Here is a 27,512-nt window from a genome sequence, read left to right on the forward strand (position 1 = left end):
ACAAGGCTGAAAAGTTAAATTGTATGTTCTTGCCCTCTGCCATTTGACAGAAGGATGCAAGCTTTGCACCGCCTGTCTTGCTGCCATGGTTAAGAGAACCTCCTGCCTTGTAAAACTCTAACTACACGTGTTTCATAAAAGCCCCTACTAAAATAACAACATCTTTCTGGAGCAAATGAATTCTGAAACGAGCATCTCTGCTTCTTCCTCCTGCAAACGGATCGAGTTACGTTTCACTGGGTAATAAAGTGTGGTACAATCCCCTGCCCCAATCTGTTTTCATCTTGTCCTGTGCAAAGCCTCAGATATACTCGCTCATTACTCACCCTAATGCACCTGCATTTGGCACGTAGTGAATGTTAACTCTCTTCTTGCAAGCTGCAGAGGTTAACTGCTCCTAACAGTCTCTTTCCTTCCTTTCTGGGCACGTTTGCAACATGAATAATAGAAACAACCAAACCAAGTGTCACAATGCCCTAGAAAGAAGGTGCTGGTCCAAACCACAGCGATGAAGTAATGGTAGCAATTTTTCTGTCCCAATCCCAGATCATCCCAATGGAACCCAGTCCATGCCTGGAAATATTCTGAAATGTTATCAGGGAAGGAATCTGCTCCTGCCAAAACGCTTGCAGAACTGAAGTTAAGCATTAATGTCATCTTTATTCACTTTATTGGTAGAGTTTGCATGACTCTGGCTGCGCACAAGAAAATAAAATGCTGCCAGAAGCAGAACTGGAGATGTTACATCACTCAATTAGCATTCCAGAGGAGGGGGGGGAGGGTGGAAAAAAATCTTTCTAAATACAAATGACCTAATTTAATGTCAACTATGAGCTAAATTGTGGTCGTTGGAGTCCTTGACGCAATCCTGCTGTAGCAAGTTAAAAATAATTCCTATTGAAAAGAGAAGATTGTTAAATATTTGTGTATGATTCCTAGGCTCTTTAGCAAAGAATTACACAAATTGCTAATCAGGCACCCACACACACAAAAAAAGAAAGGAATAAATTGTTGATACAGCTGAAATGTTTTCTTTGCTCTCATTTTGCACTCTAATATTTTTCTAGTCCCTGCACTCCGAGCAGATCCATCACATTTTGATGCAGTTAGGCTCTTTTCAAGGTGTCAAATTGGTAAGTACCAACACCAAAGGAAAAAAAAAAAACCACCAACAACCTTCTTTTAATACTGTGCTGTACCACTTGAAGCAGTATTACCCTTTGGCTTCCAGCCAACAAACTCCAGTGAGAACTATTTTATGGCACATGACTACAATAAAAGCCGTTTAAACACGGCCTAACAGTGGATTAAACTAGTAAGACATAGTTTGTGTTAGATCCTAAGGATGAATATCAAAAATAGAGGCAATAGTTTTGAAACAACAGCCAGCAGTGAAAAGTTTATTTCTAACACAAACCAGACAGTCCCCCAAAAATAATTTGTGGTTTGTTTAATTCTTACCGTTCGTCTTGGGTTCCTTTGAGTAAGCTCAAGTAAGACACCCGCCTGAAAACAACAGCTGGTTTAGATTTGCATTCTGGAGCTCTAGTGAGCTGAACAACCCTCATCTGCATCTGCAAGGGTGGGCAGCCAGTGCTGCCCCTTTACTCTGCTCTCCTCAGACCCCATCTGGAGTACTGCGTACAGTTCTGGAGCCCCCAACACAAGAAGGATATGGAAATGTTGGAGCAAATCCAGAAGAGGGCCATGAAGATGCACAGAGGGCTGCAGCAGCTCTGTTAGGAGGACAGGCTATGAGAGTTGGGGCTCTTTAATCTGGAGAAGAGAAAGCTTTGAGGAGAACTTAGAGTGGCCTTCCAGTATCTGAACGGGTCTGCAGAAAGGCTGGGGAGGGGCTATTGACAAGGTCTTCTAATGACAGGATGAGGAAGAATGGGTTTAAACTGGCAGAGGGGAGATTGAAACTGGATGTTGGGAAGAAGTTCTTTCCAGTGAGGTTGGTGAGACACTGGCACAGGTTGCCCAGGGAGGTTGTGGATCACAGAATCACAGAATGTGATTGAAGATCACATTCTGTGATCCACAACCTCCCTGGAGATGTTCAGGATCAGGTTGGATGAGACCTTGAGTGACCTGTTCTAGTGGGAGGAGTCCCTGCCTATAGCGGGAGGTTGGAACTGGATGATCTTGGAGGTCACTTCCAACCTAAACCATTCTATGATACTATGATTCTATGCTCTGAGCAGGAAAAAAGCAGGATTTTGCTGGAGGAGGCGAAGGGCAGTGTATGAGAAGGTGTAATTTGGGAGAAGAGAGACAAATCAACCCAGCTAATGCATTCCAGAGCTCTAGTGAGCTCAACAACCCTCATTTGCATCTGCAGGGGTGGGCAGATTCTGTCCTCTCCTATGAGGACAGACTGAAAGAGTTGGGGCTGTTCACTCTGGAGAAGAGGAGGCTCCCAGGTGACCCTTGTGACCTTTCAGTATCTGAAGGGGGCCTACAAAAAAAGCTGGGCAGGGAGTTTTCAGGATATCAGGGAGTGACAGGACTGGGGGAAATGGAGCAAAGCCGGAGGTGGGGAGGTTCAGGCTGGACATGAGGAGGAATTTCTTTCCCATGAGAGTGGTGAGAGGCTGGAATGGGTTGCCCAGGGAGGTGGTTGAGGTCCCATCCCTGGAGGTGTTTAAGGCCAGGCTGGACTGGGCTCTGGCCAGCCTGCTCTAAGGTAGGGTGTCCCTGCCCATGTCAGGCGAGTTGGAACTAAATGATCCTTATGGTCCCTTCCAACCCTGACTGATTCTATGATTCCAATAAATTACTGTTTGGTTATTATCTGCTTCTATTTGCACAAACACCAATTGCATGTGAGGCCTGGAAAGATAAATAAATAAATAAAAGAATGTCTCCTTGCCTTTAATACGCACTGCAGTGCTGTAACATTACTGTAACAAAACCAGCTGCCTGTAATAGAAAGCAAATGATTTACAACGTTATGAGAAGAAACTACTTTATTTCGTATTATCATAAAAAGAACAGCACTGAAAATTTGCATGACAAACACAAGAACCCAGGAAATTCCCAATCTCATTTGGTTTTGGGTTTTGGTTGGCTTTTTTTAGGCTTTATTAGGTATTAACAGAGGTGAATCGTTAAGAACTTTTCTGGAAGGATATTTCTAGAGAGTGTGGCTGAAATATTGGGACTTATTTTTAGTGAAATGCAAACTGGGCCAGCAGATGAAGAAAAGGCAGAAGCCTTAAATAGTGCATTCACTGCTGGACCTGAAAAAAGTGTATTTTTATCATCATGCTGTGGCTGGAAGTTAGGGTTTACCAATGAATAGGTTGCCCAGGGTGGCTGTGGATGCTTCCTCCCTGGAGATGTTCAAAGCCAGGTTGAATGAGGTCTTGAGTGACCTGTTCTAGTGGGAGGTGTCCCCGCCTGAGGTAGGGGGTTGGAACTGGATGATCTTTGAGGTCACTTCCAACCTAAACCATTCTGATTTTATCTTTGTAAGGACAAAATGTTTCACTAAATAGCATTAATTTGGCTGACTGAGCTCTCTCTGTATGCAGTACACAGAAGCAGGGCACAGAGGAAGAGTGCAAGGATGTTAGACGACTCACAGAACCTTAGAGGTTGGAAGGGACCTCCAGAGATCATCGAGGAGGTTGCAACTAGATGATCTTTGAGGTCCCTTCCAATCTAAACCATTCTGATTTTGTTATTGCAAAGACAGAATGTTTCACAAAATATATAGCACTAATTTGGCTGAGCTCTCTCTGTATTTGGTACATGAAAGCAGGGCACAAAGGAAGAGTGGAAGGATGTTTGAGGAATCACAGAACCTTAGAGGTTGGAAGGGAACTCCAGAGATCATCAAGGAGGTTGGAACTAAATGATCTTTGAGGTCACTACAAACCTAAACCATTCTATGATCTGTCTCTAAAGTCATTGGGATTTAACTTCTCTGAACAATGACAGATGGATCACAAATCACAGAAGGTTAGGGGCTGGAAGGGACCTCAGAAGCTCATCCTGTCCAATGGGATCACCTACAGCAGATCACACAGAAACACATCCAGGCAGGTTTTGAGTATCTCCAGAGAGGGAGACTCCACAACCTCCCTGGGCAGCCTGTTGCAGTGTTCTGTCACCCCCACAGGGAAAAAAATCCTCCTCACGTTTCCATGGAACTTCCTATGCTTTGATCAGGCTCTGTTCTCAAAATTTCAATTGTTATCAAGCTGCAGAGTTACAGTTTTCAACTGTGGTGAGATCATAACACATAAATGTGCAGCTTCAACCCCATGCTCTGCCTGCTGGTATGGAGAGGTTTGGTTTCTCAGCTGATGCAGCAGATTACAAAGGATCAGCTCCCAACTGCCACCAGGCACGAAACAAGGCTCTGTTGTATTGTGGAAGGTAAGCCTATTTTATGTAACTTTCCAAGGAGATAACAGATGTCACCAAAAAGGTGGCAGGCTTGCAAAACCAAAACTAAAGTCTTGAACAAATGAAGCTTTATAAGACCCAGGCAGGACTCAAAACAACTGTTCAATGAAAGTCACTTTTATGGCTCTACTTTGGTTTATCGCAAGGCAGTAATAAATGTGTCTCATTAAAAGCCAGTAAAAGAACACCACCTACACCACCAATTGCTGTAACTGCAGATATAGCAGATCTGGAATAGTTACCTAAAGACCCTCATTTCCTAGCATTTAATGCTTCCCTGTCCATATAAAGTAGCCTTCTGTGGATTTAAAGACTGTTGGATGCTAAAAGCAGCAGCTGTTGCTGGGAAAACGACACGTTCAGAGCCCTGTTTCTCAAGGTGAAGTTAGAGGGAGGCTGAATGAACATGGAGCAATCCTTGGCTAAAAGAAAGAAATTCCAGAGTCAAAAATGCCAACAGAAAGACAAGAAATCATAGAATCATAGAACGGTTTAGGTTGGAAGGCACCTCAAAGATCATCTAGTTCCAAACCCCCTGCCATAGGCAGGGACACCTCCCACTAGAACAGGTCACTCAAGGTCTCATCCAACCTGGCCTTGAACATCTCCAGGGAGGGAGTAGCCACAACCTCCCTGGGCAGCCTGTGCCAGTGTCTCATCACCCTCACTGGAAAGAACTTCTTCCTAACATCCATTTTAAATCTCCCCTCTGCCACTTTAAACCCATTGCTCCTCATCCTGTCATTACAAGACCTTGTAAATTGTCCCTTCCCAGACCTCCTGTAGGTCCCCTTCTGACACTGGAAGGCCACTCCAAGGTGTCCTCCAAGCCTTCTCTTCTCCGGGCTATAGAGCCCCAACTCTCTCAGCCTGTCCTCATAGCAGAACTGTTGCAGCCTTCTGAGCATCTTTGTGGCCTCCTCTGGACTTGCCCCAACAGTTCCATATCCTTCTTGTGTTGGGAGCTCCAGAACTGCACAGAGTACTCCAGGTGGGGTCTGAGGAGAGCAGAGTAATCCCCCCCATTCTGGCTAGAGCCCAAGTATTTTGCCTCAGCTTTATTTGCTCAGCAGGTCAGATTCGCTCCTGGTAAAATGGCAGCTCCCAAGGATGAAGCCACAAGAAAGCTCTGAAACCTTCTGGCACCTGTCAAGAAACAGGGATGTGAAATTTGGGGGTGGGGGGAGGAACTGGCATGCAGAATCTGGGATTAAGGGTGGGAGCCACCATATAAAAGGTTATTCTTGTTCCTGTTGTTAGAACTCATTTTTTTAATTGTGTAAAATTTACATAGATGCTTATTAAGTGGTTTAAAAAAGAAGCCTGACAGATATTAAACAGCATGCCATGCTCTTTATGCTGCTGCCATACAGATGTGGCCAAAGCATAAACAGACTCACAGTCAGCACTTGCTTGCTCCATGGGAGAGTATCTCTGTGGTAAATTTCTCCAAACTGTTCAGGACAATTAACTTAAGAATTGGAAACTTTCCCCCCATCCCGCTCCCCCAACCCATATTTGATCCTTTGCTTGATCTCTCACTGCTTTCTAATTATACAGGGGAAAATACAGAGCAAGTGTTTTAATACCCTAGATTGAATTTCCTCAACCTAAGCTAGCAGCAGAATTGCTGGGCCAGGGGTTCTGGCACAAGAAGTACAGCTGTGTGTGAGCTGGTGGGAAAACTACTGGAATATCATGACTAGTCTTGGTGCTCACACTTCAAAGAAGCCATGGAAAATTGAAAATAGATCAGAAAAGTATGATTTCAAGACCTGGAATATCTGCTGTGTAGGATTAGATGCATGCAGCCTAACCTGTTTATCAAAACAAAGGTTAAGAGACTTGATCGTGATACATTAATACCTACACAAGGAGAAGATCCCTAATGGTTCTGACACTTAGCATTTAAAAATGATTCAAGACCCAGAAGCTGAAAATGGTCACACTGTCATTATGGATAACACAGACAGGATTATCAGTGAGGTTCATCAGGAAAATATCCACAAAGGGCCCTGAGGTGTTCACCTCAGAGGATTTGCTGTCAAGACTGGATGGCTCTTTGGCATGGGGATGTCTGCGAGCTGGGCTGGGGACATAATTCCCAGGTGAAATATTCTGTCTGGGGCAAATTTGTTCATCATTATGATCCTATGAGGAGAGACTAAGGGAGTTGGGGCTGTTCAGTCTGGAGAGGAGAAGGCTCCCAGGTGACCTTATTGTGGCTTTTCAGTATCTGAAGAGTGTTTACAAGAAAGCTGGGGAGGGACTTTTTAGGATGTCAGGGAGTGATAGGACTGGGAGGAATGGAACAAAGCTGGAAAGGGGTAGATTAGGAATGGATGTTAGGAAAATGTTCTTCAGCATGAGGGTGGTGAGAGCCTGGAATGGGTTGCCCAGGGAGATGGTGGAAGCCTCATCCCTGGAGGCATTTAAGGCCAGGCTGGATGGGGCTCTAGACAGCCTGATCTAGTATGAGGTGTCCCTGCCCATGGCAGGGGGTTGGAATTAAATGATCTTTGTGGTCCAAGCAACCCAAGGGCATGACATCTCTCTAGAAGGTCAATGTCTCCTGAGAGGACTGACATCCCCCGTGAGGAGTGATCTCTCAAGGGGACAGGGGGACATTGGCATTCCCTGTGAGGTTTGGTGCCTGCTCTTGCAGGGGTGTTGGACTAGATATCCTTTGAGGTCCCTTCCAGCCCCTGATATTCTGTGATTCCATCTCTTCTAACCCTGACTGATTCTATGATCCCTGTGATCAAGGATACGTTGGGGCAACTCAGTCTTATTCAGTTGAACTAGTTGGCAAGCTCAGGTTTAGCATATAAACCCCAGTAAACCCCATATGCCAAGCAGTCCCCTCTTCACAGCAATGCCCATGCTTTGGGAAGCTATCACCCTCGTGTGACCTGGTGCACAGCTCCATCTCTGCTTCCCAACACTCTCCTTGCCTGGACTTCTCCCTAGAAAATACAAAGCTGAAGCCAGATTATGTTTTGTCTGATACACTGGTGCCACCAATAACTCAACTTCTATAATCTCTCTTCTCTCACAGACTCCTAAATTTCAGACTTGCCCCTGGATAGAAAAGTCTGGAAAAAATGTCCTCTTTGGGAACATGTTGGATGTTTAAATGTTGAAGTGAATTTGTGTTTGTGTGATTTCAGGGATGAGTTTGAAGAGTAGCATCTTGTCTGAGATAGTTAAGTAAGGACTTAAAACTTCAGGTGAGTTTAGATGAGTTAAAGGCTATCTGCACAGTAAAGTTGCTCTGCAGTCTGCTCAAATCCAGAAATGGAGCAATCATTAATTTAGCCTTACCTAAAAGTTCCTGTGACTTCTTGATGTTGCCACTAGGCATGGAAAGACCCACGTAGTAGCAGGACACTGATCCTGAGATAAACTAATTAGCAAGAATACCTGATTGTTAAAGTGTACCGTTTAATTACACAGACTTTTCTATCACTGCATCTGGAGGTGGACATGCTGCTGCAGTAGTATGGGGAAGAGTAAAAATAAGATGCAGCAGCAAAGAAACAAAAGAGAAACTGAAGGAAAACAAAATATGGAGATGATTTAAAATCTCTTCTGAGACCTGTGCCTGCTAATGCATTTTTTCAAATGATTATGACTTACATAAAATAACATTCAGACATCTTCTTCTCATTAGAAATACTGAGTTTAAAAAGATATCAGCAATATCCCAGCAAGCTCCTCTTACATGCTTTTGAACCACAGCTACGAAGCTGCATCCAGCATTGGTCTGCCTCAGCATATGCTGCTGGATGGTGAGACCTAGCAGTTCTTCTGTGGACAATCAGCTTTACTCCAGCATCAGTGAGAGCATTTCTAGAGAACAACTGCTGATGTGTTTGCATGGTTTCTACTTTTCCTAGCAAGACTGGGATGCATCATCTCTGATTTCATCATTTTCTTACCAATGTAAGCAAAAAAATCAGTTTTGCCAAGCAAGGTCCATTCAAAGCAGGGGGTGAAGAAGCTCAGAAGGTGACTTGCATATGCTAATGTGGTCAGACATTTTTAGTGCTATGCCAACATGGTTAATTAGACTGTTTTTAGTGCTATGCTAACATGGTTAGACTGTTTTAGTGATATACTAACACAGTTAGACTTCTTTAGTGCTATGCTAACACAATTAGTTAGATTTTTTTAGTGCTGTGTTAACGAGATTAAATAGACTTTTTTAGTGATATACTAACATGGTTAAATAGACTTTTTAAGTGTTACATTAATGTGGTTAAATAGACTTTTTTAGTGCTATGGCAGCATGCTTAGTTAAACTTTTTTAGTGATACACTAACGTGGTTAAATAGCCTTTTTATGTGTTACATTAATGTGGTTAAATAGACTTTTTTAGTGCTATGGTAGCATGGTTAGACATTTTTAGTGATATACTGACATGGTTAGTTAGACTTTTTATTGATATCTAAAATGTTTAGACTTTTTTAGTGCTTTGCTAACATGGTTAGACTTTTTTAGTGATATACTAACACGTTTAGACTTCTTTAGTGTTATGCTAACCCGGTTAGACTTTTATAGTATATGTTAACATGGTTAAATAGACTTTTTTAGTGATATGTTAACATGGTTAGACTTTTTTAGTGTTAACATGGTTAAACAGACTTTTTTAGTGCTATGTTAACATGGTTAGTTAGACCATTTTAGTGATATACTAATATGGTTAGACTTTTTTAGTGATATACTAAGAGGAGGCTCAGGGGTGACCTCATTGCTGTCTACAACTACCTGAAGGGAGGCTGTAGCCAGGTGGGGGTTGGCCTCTTCTCCCAGGCAACCAACAACAGAACAAGGGGACACAGTCTCAAGTTGTGCGGGGAAAGTATAGGTTGGATGTTAGGAGGAAGTTCTTCACAGAGAGAGTGATTGGCATTGGCACTGGAATGGGCTGCCTAGGGAGGTGGTGGAGGCACTGTCCCTGGAGGTGTTCAAGAAAAGACTGGATGAGGCACTTAGTGCCATGGTCTAGTTGACTGGCTAGGGCTGGGGGATAGGTTGGACTGGATGATCTTGGAGGTCTCTTCCAACCTGGTTGATCCTGTGACTCAACCTGTGGCAAACTTGCACAGCAATTCCTCTTTTAGAAGCCAAGACAAAGAAGCATGAAGAGCAAAGTTATATATTCAACAAGAGGCTGAAACACCAACTGTTTTCATTCCTATTTACTCAGACTTTAAAAGGACCAAGTGTAACTGCATTGCTTTGACAAGCACATTTTCTGAGCACAGCTCTAAAGTGACAGAGGATGAAGAGGCAGAAGAGCCTCAGTAGATTTCTAGTGTAGGGAAAAGAGCTTCAGAGCTGCAAATCATCAGAGGTTAAATTCTGCACTCCATCACACTGCAGAAAACACAAAGTAATTACCCCACTGACTTCAGTGGAGTGATCCTCGATTTATATTACTGTAAATGACAGCAAAAATTGGACCCAATGTAGAAATAATTTATCTAAGGCCTTGAGTATAGTTGCACAATTCAATCTGTAAATAATGCCACTAATGCACATATGGTTAATTTACATCCAGACTATGAGAACGTAGCCAGCGCTGATTTCCAGGATGCCTGAAGTACAAGGCAGTGCCAAAATAAATTTACAGTATTCCCATAGCCTTCACAATCCTTCCAGCTTTTGGTGTTGGGAAGGAGATGCACTACAGATATTATAGAAGAGTGAAATTTTATCTGTTCCATGACTAGGTATTGGATAATTCTTGCAGAACAACAACAACAAAGGCTTAGAATGCTATCAAGCAGCACTCCATGACTTACTTGCATGAGCATTGCAAGCTCCCTCCCCTCAATAAGTTGTTTTTATCTAATTTGCCTCTTACTGGGAGCAGAATTTTAGGAGCAGCTTGAGTTTTCCAAGAATAAACCATGCTTCAAAGAAAGGAGGGTTGTAACTAGCACTGGGGAAGAGTGCTTGGAGTACACACATTTAACGCACATAAAATTTAACTACAGCAATTTAATTTAGATTCCTTCTCTAATCACATATTTATATTAAGACCTTGCTGAAGCCAAATTGAAATTTATATTGCTAGGAGGCAACGATGATATAAAATCAGAATTATTCAGCAACTCAGCAAGAGGCAAAAACTCGCCCCAAATACCCAATATCGTTTTGGGCATTGTGACACAGGGTGAAGAATGTCTTAGTTCACCAGCGCTTGAAGGGACACACATTAAGCCAGACCAACTCTCCTCCATTCCTTCCTTCTTTCAGAAAGTTCTTTATTTTATTTCTCTTTTTTTGTTGTTGTTTTGTACCATCAGGAAGGAAGGGTTCTCCTGTTACCAACAGGCAGGAGGTGTTGAGGCCCTGCAGCTAACTGCAGATTAATCACGGCTGACTCAGTGCTGCAGGTGGATTCCATTAGGCTCTCCAACAACAGAAGAGACGTGGGGTAGTCCTCTGGTAGAAGAAAATCCCTGGGAAGAAACTTTTGGGGGCAGCTAAGCCTGGGAAAAATTCTTAGGAATGAGCAGGAAGCTTAAGTGTGTTGTTTTAGTAAAGAAGAGCAAACTTCCAGGAGGACTTTTCACTTGAGGACCACACTACACTTTGAGGTGGATAGGTTCTGTACCTGCTTGCTGCTACTGCTAACTCAGGGCAGAAAGGAATGGTTTAAGTGTAGCAATTTAACCTTTGTGCAGACAATTCTGTCTGCCTCATATGGGGTCCTACTGATGTTGAATGTGTAAGGTCCTACAAAGCACTTTCACATCTTGAAGAGGGGGAAAAAATTGAAGACATTCAGAATTTCCACTACTAAGAACTTTTCCTTGAACATAATTTTCTGGTATTTGCTGAAATTCTCCTTAAGGGAGTTGTTAACTTTGGATAATTTCTGAGGTGAAGGTCTCTCAGGTCCTTGGAGATCTATACAGACAGAATAAATGCATGAGTTATTTAAACCCAGGAGAAATACCTCTGAAGAAGCCTCATACTAATACAATGATAAAAAACTCTTTACTTTTCTCTCTTTATCTGCTAGTCCAACAAAAAAGCAGAAAGAAGGTCACAATTTTGAAGTAGTTTGTTTCTATTACTAATGTTTCTAAGGTTCAGTCAAGAACTAAAAAGATTATGCTGGATGTTCTTAAGGCCAGACTGGATATGGCTCTGGGCAACCTGGACTAGTGGAGTGTGTCCCTGGCCATGGCAGGGAGGTTGGAACTAATCATAGAATCAGTTGGAGTTTGAAGGGATCACAAGGATCATCTATTTCCAACCCCCTGCCATGGGCAGAGACATCTCACACTAGATCAGGCTGTCTACAGCCTCATCCAGCCTGGCCTTAAACACCTCGAGGGATGGGGCTTCCACCACCTCCCATTCCAGGCTCTCATCACCATCATGCTGAAGAACTTCTTCCTAACATCCATTCTGAATCTACCCGCTTCTAGCTTTGTTCCATTCCACCTAGTCCCATCACTAGCTGACATCCTCAGAAGTCCCTCCCCATCTTTCTTGTAGCCCCCTTAAGATACTGAAAGGTCACAATCAGATCCTTTGGGGCTCTTCCAACCCTGCCAATTCTGTGCTTCTCTGCAAAGACAGCAAAGTTAGCCTTGTGTAGCAGTTTAACAGCAAATGCTCTATTTTGGTGGTGAATTATAAACAAGAGGGAGGAACTTTCTGGACATTCCTTTGAACACAGAATGAATGAGCAGAGTAATAAAGTCTATATCATCATTCATTGGCTTGCTAAGAGGGATAGAAAAAGGCAATGTATAAACAATGTCTCACTCTTTGTTCTCTTTGCTTTCTGTCTTCCACCTCCTCCCCTGCTCCTCTGTGCATAACTGAATGCTAACCTTGACTGACCAGATAACACAGAATCAGTCAGGGTTGGAAGGGACCACAACAATCATCTAGTCCCAACCCCCCTGCCATGGGCAGAGACACCCTACCCTAGATGAGACTGGCCACAGCCTCATTCAGTCTGGCCTTAAACACCTCCAGGCCTCAACCCCCAACCTGAGCAACCCATTCCAGGCTCTCACCACTCTCATGGTGAAGAACTTCCTCCTCACGTCCTGTTTGAATCTACCCACCTCCAGCTTTGCTCCATTCAACAGGTGAGATCTAGATAGTTTTCTGCCTCCCAGGGGGAGAGAAGGGGAGTTGGCCCTCTTCTGGGCTTTGTCTGGGGGGGAAGGATTGGATTTCTGTATTACTTTTAAATTGTAAACCATAGAATGGTTTAGGGTGTAAGAGGATGTTTGGTTTCAAAGTTGCAGCTCTAGCATAAATAATATATACTGAGGGAGGAAGGAACTAGGACTGTGTGTTATATGAAAGCAAAAGGCACAATTTTATCTTAAAAGCAAGAAATAGGAATATGCTCATGGACACATATTGTAAAATCAGCTATTTTGCCAACACAGCTTCTAGTGGGGCTTAAACTACCAAACATGAGCTGAGCTAAATGAAGATCTCACATAGAATCATAAGCTGGAAGGGTCCTCAAAGATCATCTAGTTCCAACCCTCAGGAGGTGCAGGGTCACCTCCTACTAGAACAGGTCTCTCAACTGTAAACACATGCAAATATATTCTATAGATATACTTGCCAATTTAGCTTGCTGAAAATTATAGCTTCATCTTACTTCCAAGCCATCTGAGCTGGTCTGCTAAATTTTATTCAAGAAGGGGGAAGTTCCTAACTCACCACACCTTGACTCTTCTTATATTTCTTAGGTCCATTCCCAATGCATAGAAGTTGTTGGTGACCTTCAAACATCAGACATTTACTGAACACCAGAGAAGAATGTGACTATTTAGGTCTGAAAATGGATGTCATACAGCCAATTTCCACTTCTAATGTATCTCTTTAGTTTGAGCCTCAGTTTGTTTTTCTATAATTTTTGAATGAGTACTTCTCTAAGGGTCAGCCTGGAGGTTTCAATGAAGTTTCAGGAGAAGCAATGGTAAATCTGAGAGTTTTGGAAGAGTTGTATAGTATTGGTCCTGTTGGCTGTGCAGGTTCTCCTGAAGGCAGTCTGAATCCTACCGGACCTAGAGCAGGGTGATGGCCTTTCAATGTGCCTGAGGTGTCACCTGGCTGACTCAAATTAGAAGTGCACAAGGTTGAGAAGAGCAGATTTAGATTGGATATTAGGAACAAGTTCATTACTATGAGGGTGGTGGAGCACTCTAACAGGTTGCCCGGGGAAGAGGTTGAGGCCCCTTCCCTGGGGATATTCAAGGTGAGCTTCGCCAGGGCCCTGGGTGACCTGGTCTAGTGGGGATGTCCCTGCTGACTGCAGAGGGGCTGGACCAGATGACTTCTAGAGGTCCCTTCCAGCCCAGCCCATTCTATGATTCTAAGGAGTTTTCATCTTGGGAATGCTTTGACAGAAAAGCAAAATGGTTTGCCCGCTTACAATTTGTGCACAAGCTGAGAGCCAGGTGTCTTCACGCTTTTAAGGGCTGAAGGGAAACCTAACCCTGACAGCTGACTAACACCTTCAGACACAGGCAGTTTGGGTCAAATCTGGATGACTGGCAAGTTTAATTATAGCATCTGATGATTGTTTTACAGCATTTAAGCTTCTTTGAACTCCACAATGGATGACAGTGTTGAAAAGCTGTGAAACAAGTTCAGCTAAAAATGAACCCAAAAAAAAAAAAAGATGCTTCCAACACTTAGTGGTACCTGGCATGTATTCCAAGTCTGATATTGCACACAGTCCTGCTCTGTGACTCCAGATTCCTGGATGAAAAGTACAGGATTTCTACTGGGACAATGGATAACTGGAGAAGATTCAGGTCTAGTGTCAAGCCTGATGACCTGCTGAGGCCAAATGCCCCCTCCTCTTGAGGAGAGATTCCATAAGAGTGAATGTGAAAGGAAAATGAAGAGTGCTTAACACCCACAGCCACAGAAAGCCTTCAATACCTTGGGATACAACACTTGCTTTCAGGACAGAAATGTGATGAGCATCCCCCTAACTTTCAATATTTAAAATTACATCAAAGTAACTCTACTTTAATGAATCCTCAAACCAAGAGGAGACAAAAACAGTAGCTTGACAAAAGCCTTCCAATGCACTGTGGTCGGTTTGAGCCCAGTTATTTGACTTCTGCAGTCCATTAATTCTAGTGGATCCCTGAAGAAGTCACTAAGTGAAAAAAAAAAAAAAAAAAACAGCTAAGATAAATTTAACAGGCAACAGCATTCAGTCTCAAAATTTGCAGAATCTCTCCAGAAAATGCACAATCTGGACAGCTGCAACAGCTACTGAAAGTCAAGAGTCAGCTAGGCAGAAAGCAGAAGGTTGTTGCATGTCTAGACAAACCCAGTCTGTGCATCCCAGCTACAGAACCTTCACAACAAACACACCACCCAAGATCTGCCAACAAAGAGCTATTCAGCAGATAATTTCAAAGAGGAGTCAGCATTTTCACAAAAAACATAACACAAACAGAAATCAGGGAGAAATTAAATCATCAAATTATCTGCTACAGTTTACCACTGTAAGCAAAAACTGCTCTGATCCTCTTTAGCAAGTACGTAAGTGGCAATGAAAAGCAGAGGACAGAAGTGTCTCAGCAGCACAGGCAAAAAGATCTGCCTTGTGTTTCCTTTTGCAAGGGCAGCCAGAATCACAGAATGTCAGAGGCTGGGAGGGACCTCCAAAGCTCATCCAGTCCAATCCCCCTGCCAGAGCAGGATCACCCAGGGCAGATCACACAGGAACACATCCAGGTGGGTTCTTAATATCTCCAGAGACATAGACTCCACAGCCCCCCTGAGCAGCCTGTTCCAGGATTCTGTCATCTTCACAGGGAAAAAAAATCCTCCTCTTATTTCCATGGAACTTCCTATGCCTCAACTTCCACCCATTGTCCCTTGTCCTGTCACTGGGCATCACCTAGCAGAGGCTGGCTCCAGCCTCCTAGCACTCACCCTTTACATAAACACTGCTGAGGTCACCTCTCAGTCTCCCCTTCTCCAAGCAGCACAGTCCCAGCTCCCTCAGGCTCTCCTTGTAAGAGAGATGTTCCACTCCTTTCCTCACCTTTGTGGCTCTGTGCTGGACTCTCTCAAGCAGTTCTACATCCTTCTTGAACTAGGGGGGCCCAGAACTGGACACAGTATCAAGCCTGATGTTTAATCAGATGTACTGTTGGCTCAGAAGGGAGAACTGAGAGGGTAATTTCAAATTACTAAAATTGAAAAAGATAAAATAATCCATTGTAATTCTTGGAATTCCTTCTTTTAAAAAAAACAATGAAGCTCTCCTGGGCCAGAAATGCCTGGAAGAATGCGTAATGGAGATAGATGGCACACATGAGGTTCACAGATCTGTGATAAACACACCATAGATAGCTGTTGTCTAATAAACAATCATTTCACAAACTCATTCTCATCACGGTCTCATGTTTTCTGTCCAAGCTCATTCACTCTGAGGATGTTTTATTGTGGATTTTCCAGGTTTTGTTTTTGTTTCTTTTAGAGGATTTCAAAACGTTGCTGGGAGCTTGCTATCCAAAGTAGCTCCCTTGAGTGTTACAGTCTAGTTGAAAGGATTTCTCTCTGAGGACAGTTGATAGCTTCTGTATCATTATCTGCCTTGTCCCTTTTCACTGCCCTGCCTTGTCCCTTTTCACTGCCCTCCCATCACTTAAGGTTGGAGAGCTAAGAACAGCAAGCCCAGAAGTTTTGATGCTGAAAAAAACACCATCAAAGCCAGAATGTCAGAAAAAAATGGCCTCAGAAAGCTGGTTTCACATTTTTGATTTGCAATATCTGCCCTATGTTCCTTGTGGCTGCTCCAATGCCCCCTCTCCTTACAGACAACATCCCTCCTTCAGCATGTTGTTAGCTCACTTAGCTGTTTCCTCCTAAGCAAACTACAGAAAATAAACTTCTGGGATTAAGATCCATTTTGACGACGCCAGCCAGCTAGAAGAAGGAATGTGGTGACCTTAATCCATAAAAAGCTGTGAGTCCTTCTCTCAGAGAAAGCATGAATTACAGATCTTGCCAAAACCCCAATCTAAGAAGAATCCCTCCCTTTACCCAAGAGACACTTGAGTTTTAATTATCTCTTGCACAGTCCCAAGTCTTTCCTTCTCTTGTATCTATTTTAGTTTGCTCATTCTAAGCAGCAAAGAGACAGCAAAACCAGAATTTGTCCATCACTTCTGTCAGCTTCACAGGATCCTTCCCCACATGAACTGTTGTTTGGTTAGTACCCACTTCAAATTCAGGCAGGAAGAAAAAAAACCTGGTTTCTCACAGATTAGTCATCCTCATTAGCATTCCCACTGTACTGCTAAGGCAAAGTATTTAATATTAATGACCACCCCGTTTGTCCAGCACCCACAGTGCTTGATCTTAATCTTGGGAGGAAAAGCAGAAGTGAAAGGATGGTATGGCCCTCATGACCAAAGTGGTGCACAGAAAACAAAATGCATTTTCTACTGTAGCATTCACTGGATCACCGACAGAGATGAACAGAGAGGTAGCAGCAGTTTAGCAAGCAAGAATCCGAGTCATTTCTGGGTTAATGCTCTAGCACAGTGCCAGGGGACACTGTGTTGCTGGAGATATCATTATTTCCCTGAGACGTTTTGTCATTTATATCACACTTCACATTCAAGAAGATGACAATGTTCCTATTCCAAAGAGGGCAAAATCAAAAGGCCGGATTGCAACTTGACCCTAGAGGGGTACAAGAGAAAATAAACCAGAGCTGGTGCACTTCTGAGCTGAATTCGCTTCAAGCGCAGGGCTGGGGGAGTTGAGAGAGCATCTCCCCAGCGCCCGCTCCATCAGCTGACATGAGAAAGACCGAAGGGCTCTGCTCTCCTCTCACATGCCAGCCTCTGCATAAGGAGTAGAGGACTAATAATCTGCTTAGTTTTGAAAGCAGAAAAGGGAGATTGAGTATTGTATTGAGAGGTACAAAAGTCCTTCCACCTTTCCCTCTTCAGCTGCATGCAGATGTCTTCCCGTCAGCCCCTTTTCAGAAAAAGAGGGTAATAAGAAATTACAGAATGCCAATAAAAGCCAAAGAAAAAGCACAAATCTTGCCTGGTATAAGGACACATAAAACTTTTGCTAAGACACAGCATGACAGACATGATGTTCAACTTAAATTTCTGATTAAGACACTCTGCCTACCTAAAATAAATGTCTCATTTTGATTCGATGAGTGCAACAAAGAATATTCTATCCAAACAGAATTTATGTGTGGTAAAAATTCATTTGAGAAATGATGTGATGCACACATGTCTCCCTCGTTTCCAACAAGAATCCCGTGGCTTTCCCCTATGGCTTAAGACTCCTGCAGAACACTGTGACCACAATCCTTCCCAGCTCCTCCAGCTTGTAATGCTGCTACTCTTTCCTTAAGCAGCCTGGGAGCTTTGTGGACACCTTACTACGAAACATTTGGGAAAGATATCACAGGATATGGGATGTTGGCAACTGGAGAGGAGGGGAAGTGATTCCCAGATGAGGAGGGTGGCAATTTATCCCAAAGGGCTGATATCTGGCCCTAATTTGTGTCTCACCATTACAAACCAAGGCAGATAACCCTAACATTTATAACTTTAAGAAACTACTACCCGAGATAATCCACTTACATGCTTCTGCCTAACCAATCATAGAATGGTTTAGGTTGGAAGGCACCTCAAAGATCATCTAGTTCCAACCTCCCCCATCATAGGCAGGGACACCTCCCACTAGAACAGGTCGCTCAAGGCCTCATCCAATCCGGCCTTGAACACCTCCAGGGAGGGAGTAGCCACAATCTCCCTGGGCAACCTGTTCTGTGTCTTACCACCCTCACTGGAAAGAACTTCTTCCTAACATCCAGTTTGAATGTCCCCTCTGCCAGTTTAAACCCATTACTCCTCATCTTGTCCTTACAAGACCTTGTCAATAGTCCCTCCCTGGCACTCCTGTAGCCCCCTTCAGATACTGGAAGGCCACTCCAAGGTCTCCTCCAAGCCTTCTCTTCTCCAGGCTGCAGAACCCCAGCTCCTGTAGCCTGTCCTCATAGCAGAGCTGCTGCAGCCCTCTGAGCATCTTTGTGGCCTCCTCTGGACTCACTCTAACAGTTCCATATCCTTCTTGCGTTGCGGGCTCCAGAACTGCACACAGTACTCCAAGAGGGGTCTGAGGAGAGCAGAGTAAAAGGGGAGAATCCCCTCCCTCGCCCCGCTGGCCACACTGCTCTTGCTGCAGCCCAGGACACCAAGATGTGCGCTGAAGTATTTCCAACGGGACCACTTATTTTCCAGCATCGACAAAAATCAGTTGCAATGTGGAAGCAGAAAGAAGTGTGTTAATTATCACAGCATGTAGACTAATTTCAACTCCTAGTCAAAACTTAAAGGTTATTTAAATAGTGCATGGAAAATGAAACGTGAGTTGAGGCTCTATGTGCAGCCTGGTGATCCTCAGCCTTTTCTGACCCTGGACAATAACTCGCTCAGTGTTAAGTGTTGTGGGCAGCTTCATACTTTACTCTCCGTAATGGCCTCCAGCTTTAACGTTTTAATTTCCTGTAGGTCTCAGAAGTACGAGGAGGTCTCCCAAGCTTTTTGTTGCTCACCAGCCCGTGAGCCGTAGGCTGCAGACTCATGAGTGAAAGGGTGGTGGATGAAGTATTATCTGACTTGGCTGCTGATTTCCCTGCTTGTTATGGTTTGCAGGGGTGTAACACACAGCCTTGCAACCCTAATTGTGTGGGGGCTGCTTTTTGTAGACTCGAAGTTAATACCTGTGACTGCCCTTACAGGTGTGCATGCACGTACAGATACACACATAGCCTCCAGCCGCACATCAACAACATTCTGCATCCCCCCAAACCATCTGGCAATTATTTTCGCTTTCTCGCTTAAACCCAGGGCGGGTGGATGGGAATTTAAAGGAGGACTTCCCAAAACCTTCTCTGATGGGCCGCCTGAGAGCTTGCTCCGCGGCAGCACAAGTCCGTAGGTGGCTGGCTGGCTGCATGGCCACCCCCGAGCCCCTGAAATGTACTATTCAACAATAATAGATGTCTACAGAAGCTTCCTCCTCCTCCCCACAGCTCCAGTGGAGCTCTCTCTCTCTCTCTTTTCTACCAATATAAATACTGACGAATTAATTAACAGAACGGGCACGTCAGGCGGCAAGGGGTCCCGGGAGTCCAGCTTCCCCGGGGAGCACCCCGGCCTCTCCCCGCCCTGCCCTCAGGTAATAGCACCGGGCGTGGGGAAAGCTCTCCACGACAGCGGCCGCTGCCCCTGGCAGCGCCTGCCCCGGGTGACCGGCCGCGGCACGGCGAGGACGTGGAAGGAAAGAGAGGCGGTCGGCGGCGGGGTGGGAACGAACCCTGCCCTCTGCCCTCTGACCGCCGCGGAGGCCGCCGCTGCCGCCGGCAGCATGGGGAAGGCGGAAGCGGCGGAGCCGGCCCGTCAGGCCGGGAGGCGGCGGGGGGAGAGCGCGGTGAGAGGCTGAGGCAGGCGGCAAGGAGGGAGAGCAGTGCCGTGACGGCTGTGCCGGCCGCGGCGGCCCGGCCCGACACCCCTGCGGGGCGTGGGGCGGCGGCGAAACCCCCTCCCCCGCTGCCCGCCGCCCTGAGGCACCGAGCTGCGAGGGGCAGGGGGAGGCCGCCGGCGGCCTGCGGGGCCCGGGCTGGGCCGCATTGAAGGGGCCGCGGCGCGCCGGCCGGCAGAGGGGCCCTGCCCAGGGGATGCCGTGGGTGCGGCGGGGAGCCGGGCCGGCGGGCAGCGGGAGGCCGGGGGCAGGGGGGAATAGCCTCGGTGCTGCGGGAGAACCCGGCAGCCCCTAGCCATGGAGTCACAGGTAGGGCGTGTGGGGTGGGGGGAACCCGAGGAGCTGTGAGTGCCACCCGCGGCGAGAAGCATCTGAGGAAGGACCACGCTGAGCCCCTGACAGGTGTCTCCACCGTAAGTGCCCTTAACGCAGCAGCTCGATGACCTAGAGACTTGGCGTTTGTTATTGCTGCTGTGATCTTCAAAGATGATGTTGGCAGAGCAAGCCCAGAAGTGGTTCCCAACTCACGTGCAAGTTACAGTCCTTCAAGCCAAAGGTCTGAAGCCGAAAGGTAAAAATGGCAGCAACGATGCCTACACCATCATACAGCTGGGCAAGGAGAAGTACTCCACCTCAGTGGCTGAGAAGACCCTGGATCCTGTCTGGAAAGAAGAGGCCTCCTTTGAGCTCCCTGGATTACTCATGCAGGAGAATCCAGAAAAATACATCCTCTACCTGATTGCCATGCATAGGTCGCTGGTGGGGCTGGACAAGTTTTTGGGACAGGTGGCAATAAGTCTGAACGATATATTTGAAGACAAGCAAAGACGGAAAACAGAGTAAGTGACGGTTGGGGTTATTATCCTTTGTATTTTACACCTCTGCGTGGGGAGGGTGGGAGAGAGTCCTTTGAAATCAAGTTGGAGCATGCATTTCTTCAGTGATGTGCTCAGAGGTCCTAATGCATACAGTTCTGTCATTGAGACCTGACCTCTTTGAGAGAGGGTTTACTGTAATCATAGTGGCTGCCCTGAACAGGGCAGGACTGTCAATAACATTAACGTTTTTTGACAGATTCTTATGCGCAACATTAGCTCGCTGTGGTCTGTTTTCCTAAAGATTTTTCTTTATCCTGCATGGAGCCATATTCCCAGTCAACTCCTACTCCAGTTTGAGCCATGTACGAGCTAAAGACTCCCTCGAAGCCTGGTACCATTCTTTTTAATCATGCTTTCCTTCCACTGCTACAGCTAAGCATCTTTATAGTTTAGTAGCCAACAGACTGTGGCTTAACTAAGGTTTACCCCAACAGCATGGTGCTTTTCTGATCCTGATTAGGCTTAGGCCACAATCTGCAGGCTGCTCCCTACAACAGGCCTCAGCAGAGAAGGCTGGAGAGAAATTGCTGTTGTAGCCTCCATCATTACCTATGTAAGCCTCTGTCAAAAAAGAATTTGCTTTCCAGTAATTCTGACAGCAAAAGGCCAGAATATTTTTTTAAAGCAATCACAGAAGTTCATTAGGCTGAACTCTAAACATATCAAAGTCTCTGAATTTTTCAACTCTGCAGTGAAAACTTCTACAGTTTCTAGTTAGAGCATGGCTACACCAGTACCAGGCAATTTCATGTAATTTATTCTCCAAAGAGTATAGGAATAAACTGCAGGAGTATGCATACAGCAGGGATGCCTGTGAATACATGGTCTGTGTTTTGGTTTAGCTGTGAGGTAGTCTGAGACCAGCATGGAGACCTCCAGGCTATCTGTTCACAGACAGCAGTGTACGAGCACTGACAAACTTTTCTGCAGTGGTTCCAAAGTCCCTGACCCAGGTGTCTTTCCTTCTTTAGCATCTCAGCAGTAAAGTAGAAAAGCTCCCATGCCAAAATCTCAGCTGCTAAAATGAAAGTCTGGTACCTCTATTAGTGATGGAGGGCCTGCAGTAAGATGCTAGCCATTGCACCGCTTGTCTGTCACTGTATTGGCAAGGTGTGAACTTCCAGCAGAATCAGAGCGGGCACTTGGAGGCAGAAATCAGTACAGCTCACCAGCCACGTCTTGTTCACCAGACAACTGTTTCTGCAGAAACTATCTGAAAACCTGGCCCTGCTTACATGCCGTGGCTGAGGTTGAAGGAACACCAAGGACAAGTCAAAAGTTTTGTAAAGTAAATTTTTAGCAAAGCAGTCTATTCACTAACCATTTCATGGGGAAAAACACATCCGTGCAGCATCTCTTGTGGCTTCATGGTCTGAAGCAGTTATACTTTAATTGCTTGTCTTTTAAGGACAAGCTGGTTATCTTGATGCAATACACAGTAATACCTGTAGCCTCAGGGTCTTAATTTCTATTTACACTTGATTCCAGAAATTTCAGTGCTCTTAAATATTCTTTAATCACCAGTTCTAATTATCTTGAGTCAGTAGGCAGCTGCCTTAGTTTATACACCTAGCTGCTCTACAGAAAAAAAGAAAATGAACAAAGTAAAAACACTACTGTAAAACCTTCTTGTAAATCTAAGTAGGAATATGTATTCAGAAACAGGAGGGAAACGTGTAAATAATTAATGTATTACTGTAACAAAACCTCCTCTTTGAGGACCCATATGCTTTTGCACCAGATTTAGCAAAAGTACTGTTGGAGTCTTACAAAATTATGGCAGAACTTTGTGAGATAATTGGCGGAGATCTTGTCATAGTTAACCATTCATCTCTCTTCAATATTTCTCTATGAAGTTGTGCTTAGCAGGGGTTCTTTGTTTTTGTCTTAAGTGAGAGAGGAACTTGCTCTATGACCACCACTGAAATTACCCAAGAAAGCTGCACACTTCCTTGAGCTGTACAGCAGAAGATGGGGAGCCTGTGGGGGCATTACTACAAAGCTTAACTCCTATTTTCAAAAATTGCTTGAGCATGTAAGATCTAAAATCACATTAAAAGTCGATGGATGTTAGGCTTCTTGAGCTGAACAGCCAACACACTTGTAAAAGTCTCTTAAAAGAGTAAAGGCGACTGCTGGGATTTTTGGCAGCACGTTCTCACTTAATCCCAATTTGAATTTTTGAGAGATGGGAGCCATTGAAAGTCCAGATTTCCCGTTGCTGCCTTAAGGTGCTTTGAAGCCTAGAAAATGTCCTTGTCGAAACTCACTTTTGGAAAAAAAAAAAAAAAAAATCAGCGTCCTTGAGCACTTCAGTGTTTTGGAGAAGCTGTCTTAGCTCTCTACTTGTCTGCCTTCGTGGAATGCGGGTGTGTTGCTGCTGTCTGGTTTAAGCATTACTTAAGATGTGACTGCAATATTTGTGTCTGTGTGTTGGAGGAGGGCAAACTTTCAAGAATATATTTGCAAATGTGATCTCAAACAAAACACTCTTTCTTTCTTCTTTTTGCCTTTTATTAAATCCTTTTTGATACGAGATATTCTTAGCCCTGTGTTGGCAGTAAACTAGGAGTAATATATTTGGACCTGAAGACCTTCTAGCTGTAACTGTGGTGTGGGAACTGAGACACTCAGTGCTTTTCAAGACCAAGTCCAATGTCTTTGTTACCAAAGCATTCTGATGGTTGAAAGCTATATTCATTGTTTCAGAAACACTAATCTGTTTTATTAAGCAATGTTTTTACTTTCAAATATGTTCAACAGGCTTGTGGCATTATTAAATCCAGAGTTATTTTCTTATGTTGATGTAACCTTACCATTTCTTGCTCTGTTTGGGGATGAATGAGATCCAGTTATTTGATGAAGTGTCTATTGGTAATATTTCTACTTTTTAATATATTTAATAGCTTCCTCTTTCCAACACAGCTGTACATATGGTGCTGTAAGAGACAGACTCAAGAGTCACCAGGGTATTGCAAAAAAGATATTTAATATTCTGCACAATGCTGAACCCTGTCAGCAATTCCCTAGTGGTTTTTCAGTAAAGAGGTATGAGAATTGAAGGCTACCAGCTGATTTTGAATTCCTCAGAGGACCTTGGGGTGTATTTTTAAAATAGTTTTTGTAATTTGGAAGACAGACTTTTTAAAAAATGATCTGCAGCTTCAGAAACATGATGCTAGTGAAAAATAATTCTGGTTTGCTGTATAACTTTTTGTTACTTATCACATCTTTAAAAAATACTCTCTACTCTAGAGTTTCCAGGCAAAGGCCTCATGATAGGATTGATGCGTCTTGGTGTTCTAATAAACTTACTCTGGCACAAAACTTAATGAAACAAAGCAGTGTATTTACTAGGATTTGATAGTGAGTGTTCTGTATGCTCCAGCATTCCATGGCCTTTTTCCTCTCTGAAACTGGTGATTTCTCAAATTCTTCAGAGTGAAAATTGCTGGAACTGTTCATTCCAGATGTAGCTCAGATGGTCCCTTCCAGAGACTTCAGCCAAAACATCTGCAAGATCCTGGTTAATTTTCTTTCTATCTTGGCGCAAAAATGCCCATCATGCTGTACTAACTAAATTCGTGCCTCTGGCATTGCTGCTGCACCTGGAAATGGACAGGCACTTTACTTCTGCTCTTTCCTCCAGAGATGAAAAGCTAGGCTTGAGATGGTGAGAGTGTACTGAGGTTCTCTAACTGGTCAGAAAGCTCAGGTGATGCTGCTTTTTTGAAAGTGTAGCTAGCATAAGTTTTCTGACTTTTTTTGCAGTAGAATCTTGTGTGCTTTTAAAATGCCTCCTGAGAAATGCATGACAGTTTTTCTTGTTCTGCTGTTGCAGAATAAACACACATCTTTTGCTCTTGTAGATTTGAATGTAAATGATTAATGAATGTGTTGGTTTAAGGCATATTTACATTTTTGTAATAATTTCAGTTCCCTTAATAATGCTGATGATCCAATAATGCATAGCATTATCCATTGCCATGGATTAAAAAAAATACTCATTTGCAGTAGTTTAACTTGGTATCAGTAGTACTTCTTAATGACTGATGAATTGGGTTTTTTCATCCTATGTGCTAAATGAACATAGCAATAGAAGAACTAATTTCTCTTAGCTTTCATTGTGATGTTACTTATTTCATCATCCTATGCTTCATCCTTGTTCTCTAATTCTTCTCTATTTGTTGTCTGATCCTTTATAAACTTTGCTGGAGAGCTGCTTTGGTTGGATATTCAGATGATTTAAAGTGCAGCACATATATGAAATACTACAGGTCTGAGGAGGGCAGGCAACAGGGTTTTCCATTCTTAGAGAATTTTTCTTGGAGAAGACATGTATTTCTGACAGTTCCTTATCTCCCTGGTTTCCTCAACAATACACACATGCCCCTCAGACTGGAGAAGAATTGTGAGAACACTTATTTGGCCTTAACACAGTGAAGGAATCTTGGCCATATCTAAGATACTTCTCCCCTGCTTACACTGACCATACAAAATAGTCAAAGCCAGCTTCTCAGCAACAAACAAAAAGAATTCATTGACCACAATCAATACACTCGGAGATCATCAAGTCCAGCCTAGGACCCAACACCACCACATCAGCTAAATCATGCCAACTGCCACATCCAGTCTTTCCTTAAAGACCTCCAGGGGTGGTAACTCCACCACCTCCCTGGGCAGTCCATCCAGTGCCTAAGCACCATTTCCCTGAGGAAGCGCTTCCTAATATCCAGTCTACACCTACCCTGCCACAGCCTTGGACCATGCTCTCTTGTCCTGTCACAAATTGTCTGGGAGAAAAGCCTGACCTGCACCTGACTACAACTTCCTTTTGGGTAGTTGTAGAGAGTGGCAAGGTCCACTCTGAGCCTTCTCTTCTCCAGGCAAACCCAAATCCCTAATTCAGAGACACAGCTATTTTCTAATCATCACAAAATTACACCATTTTGGCCATGCCTACAATTAGAGGTGGGGGAAAAAAGCAAACTCCTTTCTTTTTATGAAAGGCAGTGAGCCCACCTGGAGTGCTGCATCCAGTTCTGGACCTCCTGCTCTCTCCCCGCTTCCTTCACTCAGCCTAAACAGCTCTTACACCACCATTTTTATACTCGTCCCAGAGCCTGGAGCAAAACCCTCAACAGCAGAAATACCACACAGAGGAGCTCAGTCCCACTAACAAGACCAAAGCAGCACCCGTGGATGATGTTGCAGTTGCTACAAATTGTCTTCCCTAGCAAACCGGGGGGCCACCAGGCCCCCCGGCCTTTTGAGAACCACTCCCATTCACCCAGTGCGCACCATGGGGACTCACCAGTGACGACAGGAGCAGGATCCCTCTGCCCACTTGGGCAAGCTTGAAGCTTCTGCCTTTGCTGGAGGGGTTATGAAGGAGAGTGGGGATGGAGGGCAAAGTGGCCACACCTGGGGTGGGAGGAGACTCCAACAGAGCCCAGGTGCAAGTGAAAGCAGCCAACTGCCACTAGGAAAGCTTAGCAGGTTTGCCTCATTTAGAGAGCCTAGGAGGGAGCCAGCCTACCAAAACATCTACAGCTAAGAAGTGCCATGTCCTTGTCACTGGGGACTCACTTCTAAAGAGTGTTGGGGGTCCTACATGCAGTCCAGATCCACTCTCTAGGGAAGTACATTGCCTCCCTGGGAACAGGGTTAAGGACATAGCAAAGAAACTTCCTACCCTCATGTGTCCAACAGACTACTACACATTGATTATTTTCCAAATAGGCAATGATAAAATCTCAAAAAGAAGGATCACAGGATGCTAGGAGTTGGATGGGGCCTCCAGAGATCATTGAGTCCAAACTTCTTGCCAGAGCAGGGCCATAGAATCTAGCTGGGGTCTCACAGGTACACACCCGGACAGGTCTTGAAAGTCTTCAGAGGAGGAGACTCCGCAGCACCTCTGGGCAGCCTGCGCCAGTGCTCCACGAGCCTCACAGTAATGAAATTCTTCCTCACATTGAGGTAGAACTTCCTATGCTGTAGTTTATACCCATTACCCATTGCCCTGTCACAGTGTGCAACTGAGGAGTTTGTCCTCTCCCTTTTGACACCCAGCCCTTGATTATTTATAAACATGTATTAGATCCCCTCTTAAGTCTTCTTTTCACCAGACCAAACAGCCACAGGTCCCTCAGCCTCTGCTCCAGCCCTTTCATCATCTTCCTAGCCCTCTCTTGGACTCTTTTGAGTCCCTCTCCCTCCTGAATTGGGGAGCCCAAAACTGAAGGCAGTATTCCATGTGAGGTCTCACCAGGGCAGAGTAGTAGGGCAGGAGAACCTCCCTCGATCTGCTGGATATGCTTCTCTTCATGTGCCGCAGGATCCCATTGGCCTTCTTAGCCATGAGGGCACATTGCTGTCCCATGCAGAACTTGTTGTCCACCAGGACTCCCAGGTCCCTCTCCACAGGGCTGTTCTCCAGCAGATCACTTCCCAGTCTGTACTGGTGCAGCTTATTGTTCCTTCCCAGATGCAGGACTCTATGCTTACCCTTGTTGAACCTCATTTGGTTTCTCTCTGCCCAGCTCTAAGTCTGTCCAAGTCTCGCTGAATGGCCTCACAGCCTTCAGGTGTCTCAGCCAAGCCTCCAGTTTGGAATCATCATCAAGCTTGCTGATGTCACTGGTGAAGATTTTGGACCGGACC

General features: G+C 44.6%; 1 protein-coding gene and 1 long non-coding RNA gene across 5 annotated transcripts in view; one reads left to right on the top strand and one right to left on the bottom strand.

Annotated features, from left to right (window-relative positions):
• Positions 1-640: 640 nt before the first annotated feature.
• Positions 641-26,216, bottom strand: LOC135175890 (uncharacterized). Its single transcript, XR_010302489.1, has 4 exons — positions 26,161-26,216; positions 20,497-20,630; positions 1,462-1,506; positions 641-894 (listed from the first exon to the last, which is right to left on the bottom strand). It is a non-coding gene; the product is annotated as an uncharacterized LOC135175890 (long non-coding RNA).
• Positions 20,238-27,512, top strand: part of RAB11FIP2 (RAB11 family interacting protein 2) — a 44,992-nt gene continuing 37,717 nt past the window's right edge. For 2 of the 4 annotated variants that reach the window (XM_064144284.1, XM_064144285.1), the window contains exon 1: positions 20,244-20,807. In XM_064144284.1, coding sequence (XP_064000354.1) covers positions 20,455-20,807 — 353 coding nt within the window. In that variant the 5' untranslated portion in view covers positions 20,244-20,454. Of the gene's footprint in view, positions 20,808-27,512 lie in introns of all 4 variants that reach the window. The other 2 variants (XM_064144287.1, XM_064144286.1) reach the window with 2 other exon arrangements.

Source organism: Pogoniulus pusillus, chromosome 6, assembly GCF_015220805.1.
Source record: "Pogoniulus pusillus isolate bPogPus1 chromosome 6, bPogPus1.pri, whole genome shotgun sequence".
Classification (NCBI taxonomy): domain Eukaryota; kingdom Metazoa; phylum Chordata; class Aves; order Piciformes; family Lybiidae; genus Pogoniulus; species Pogoniulus pusillus.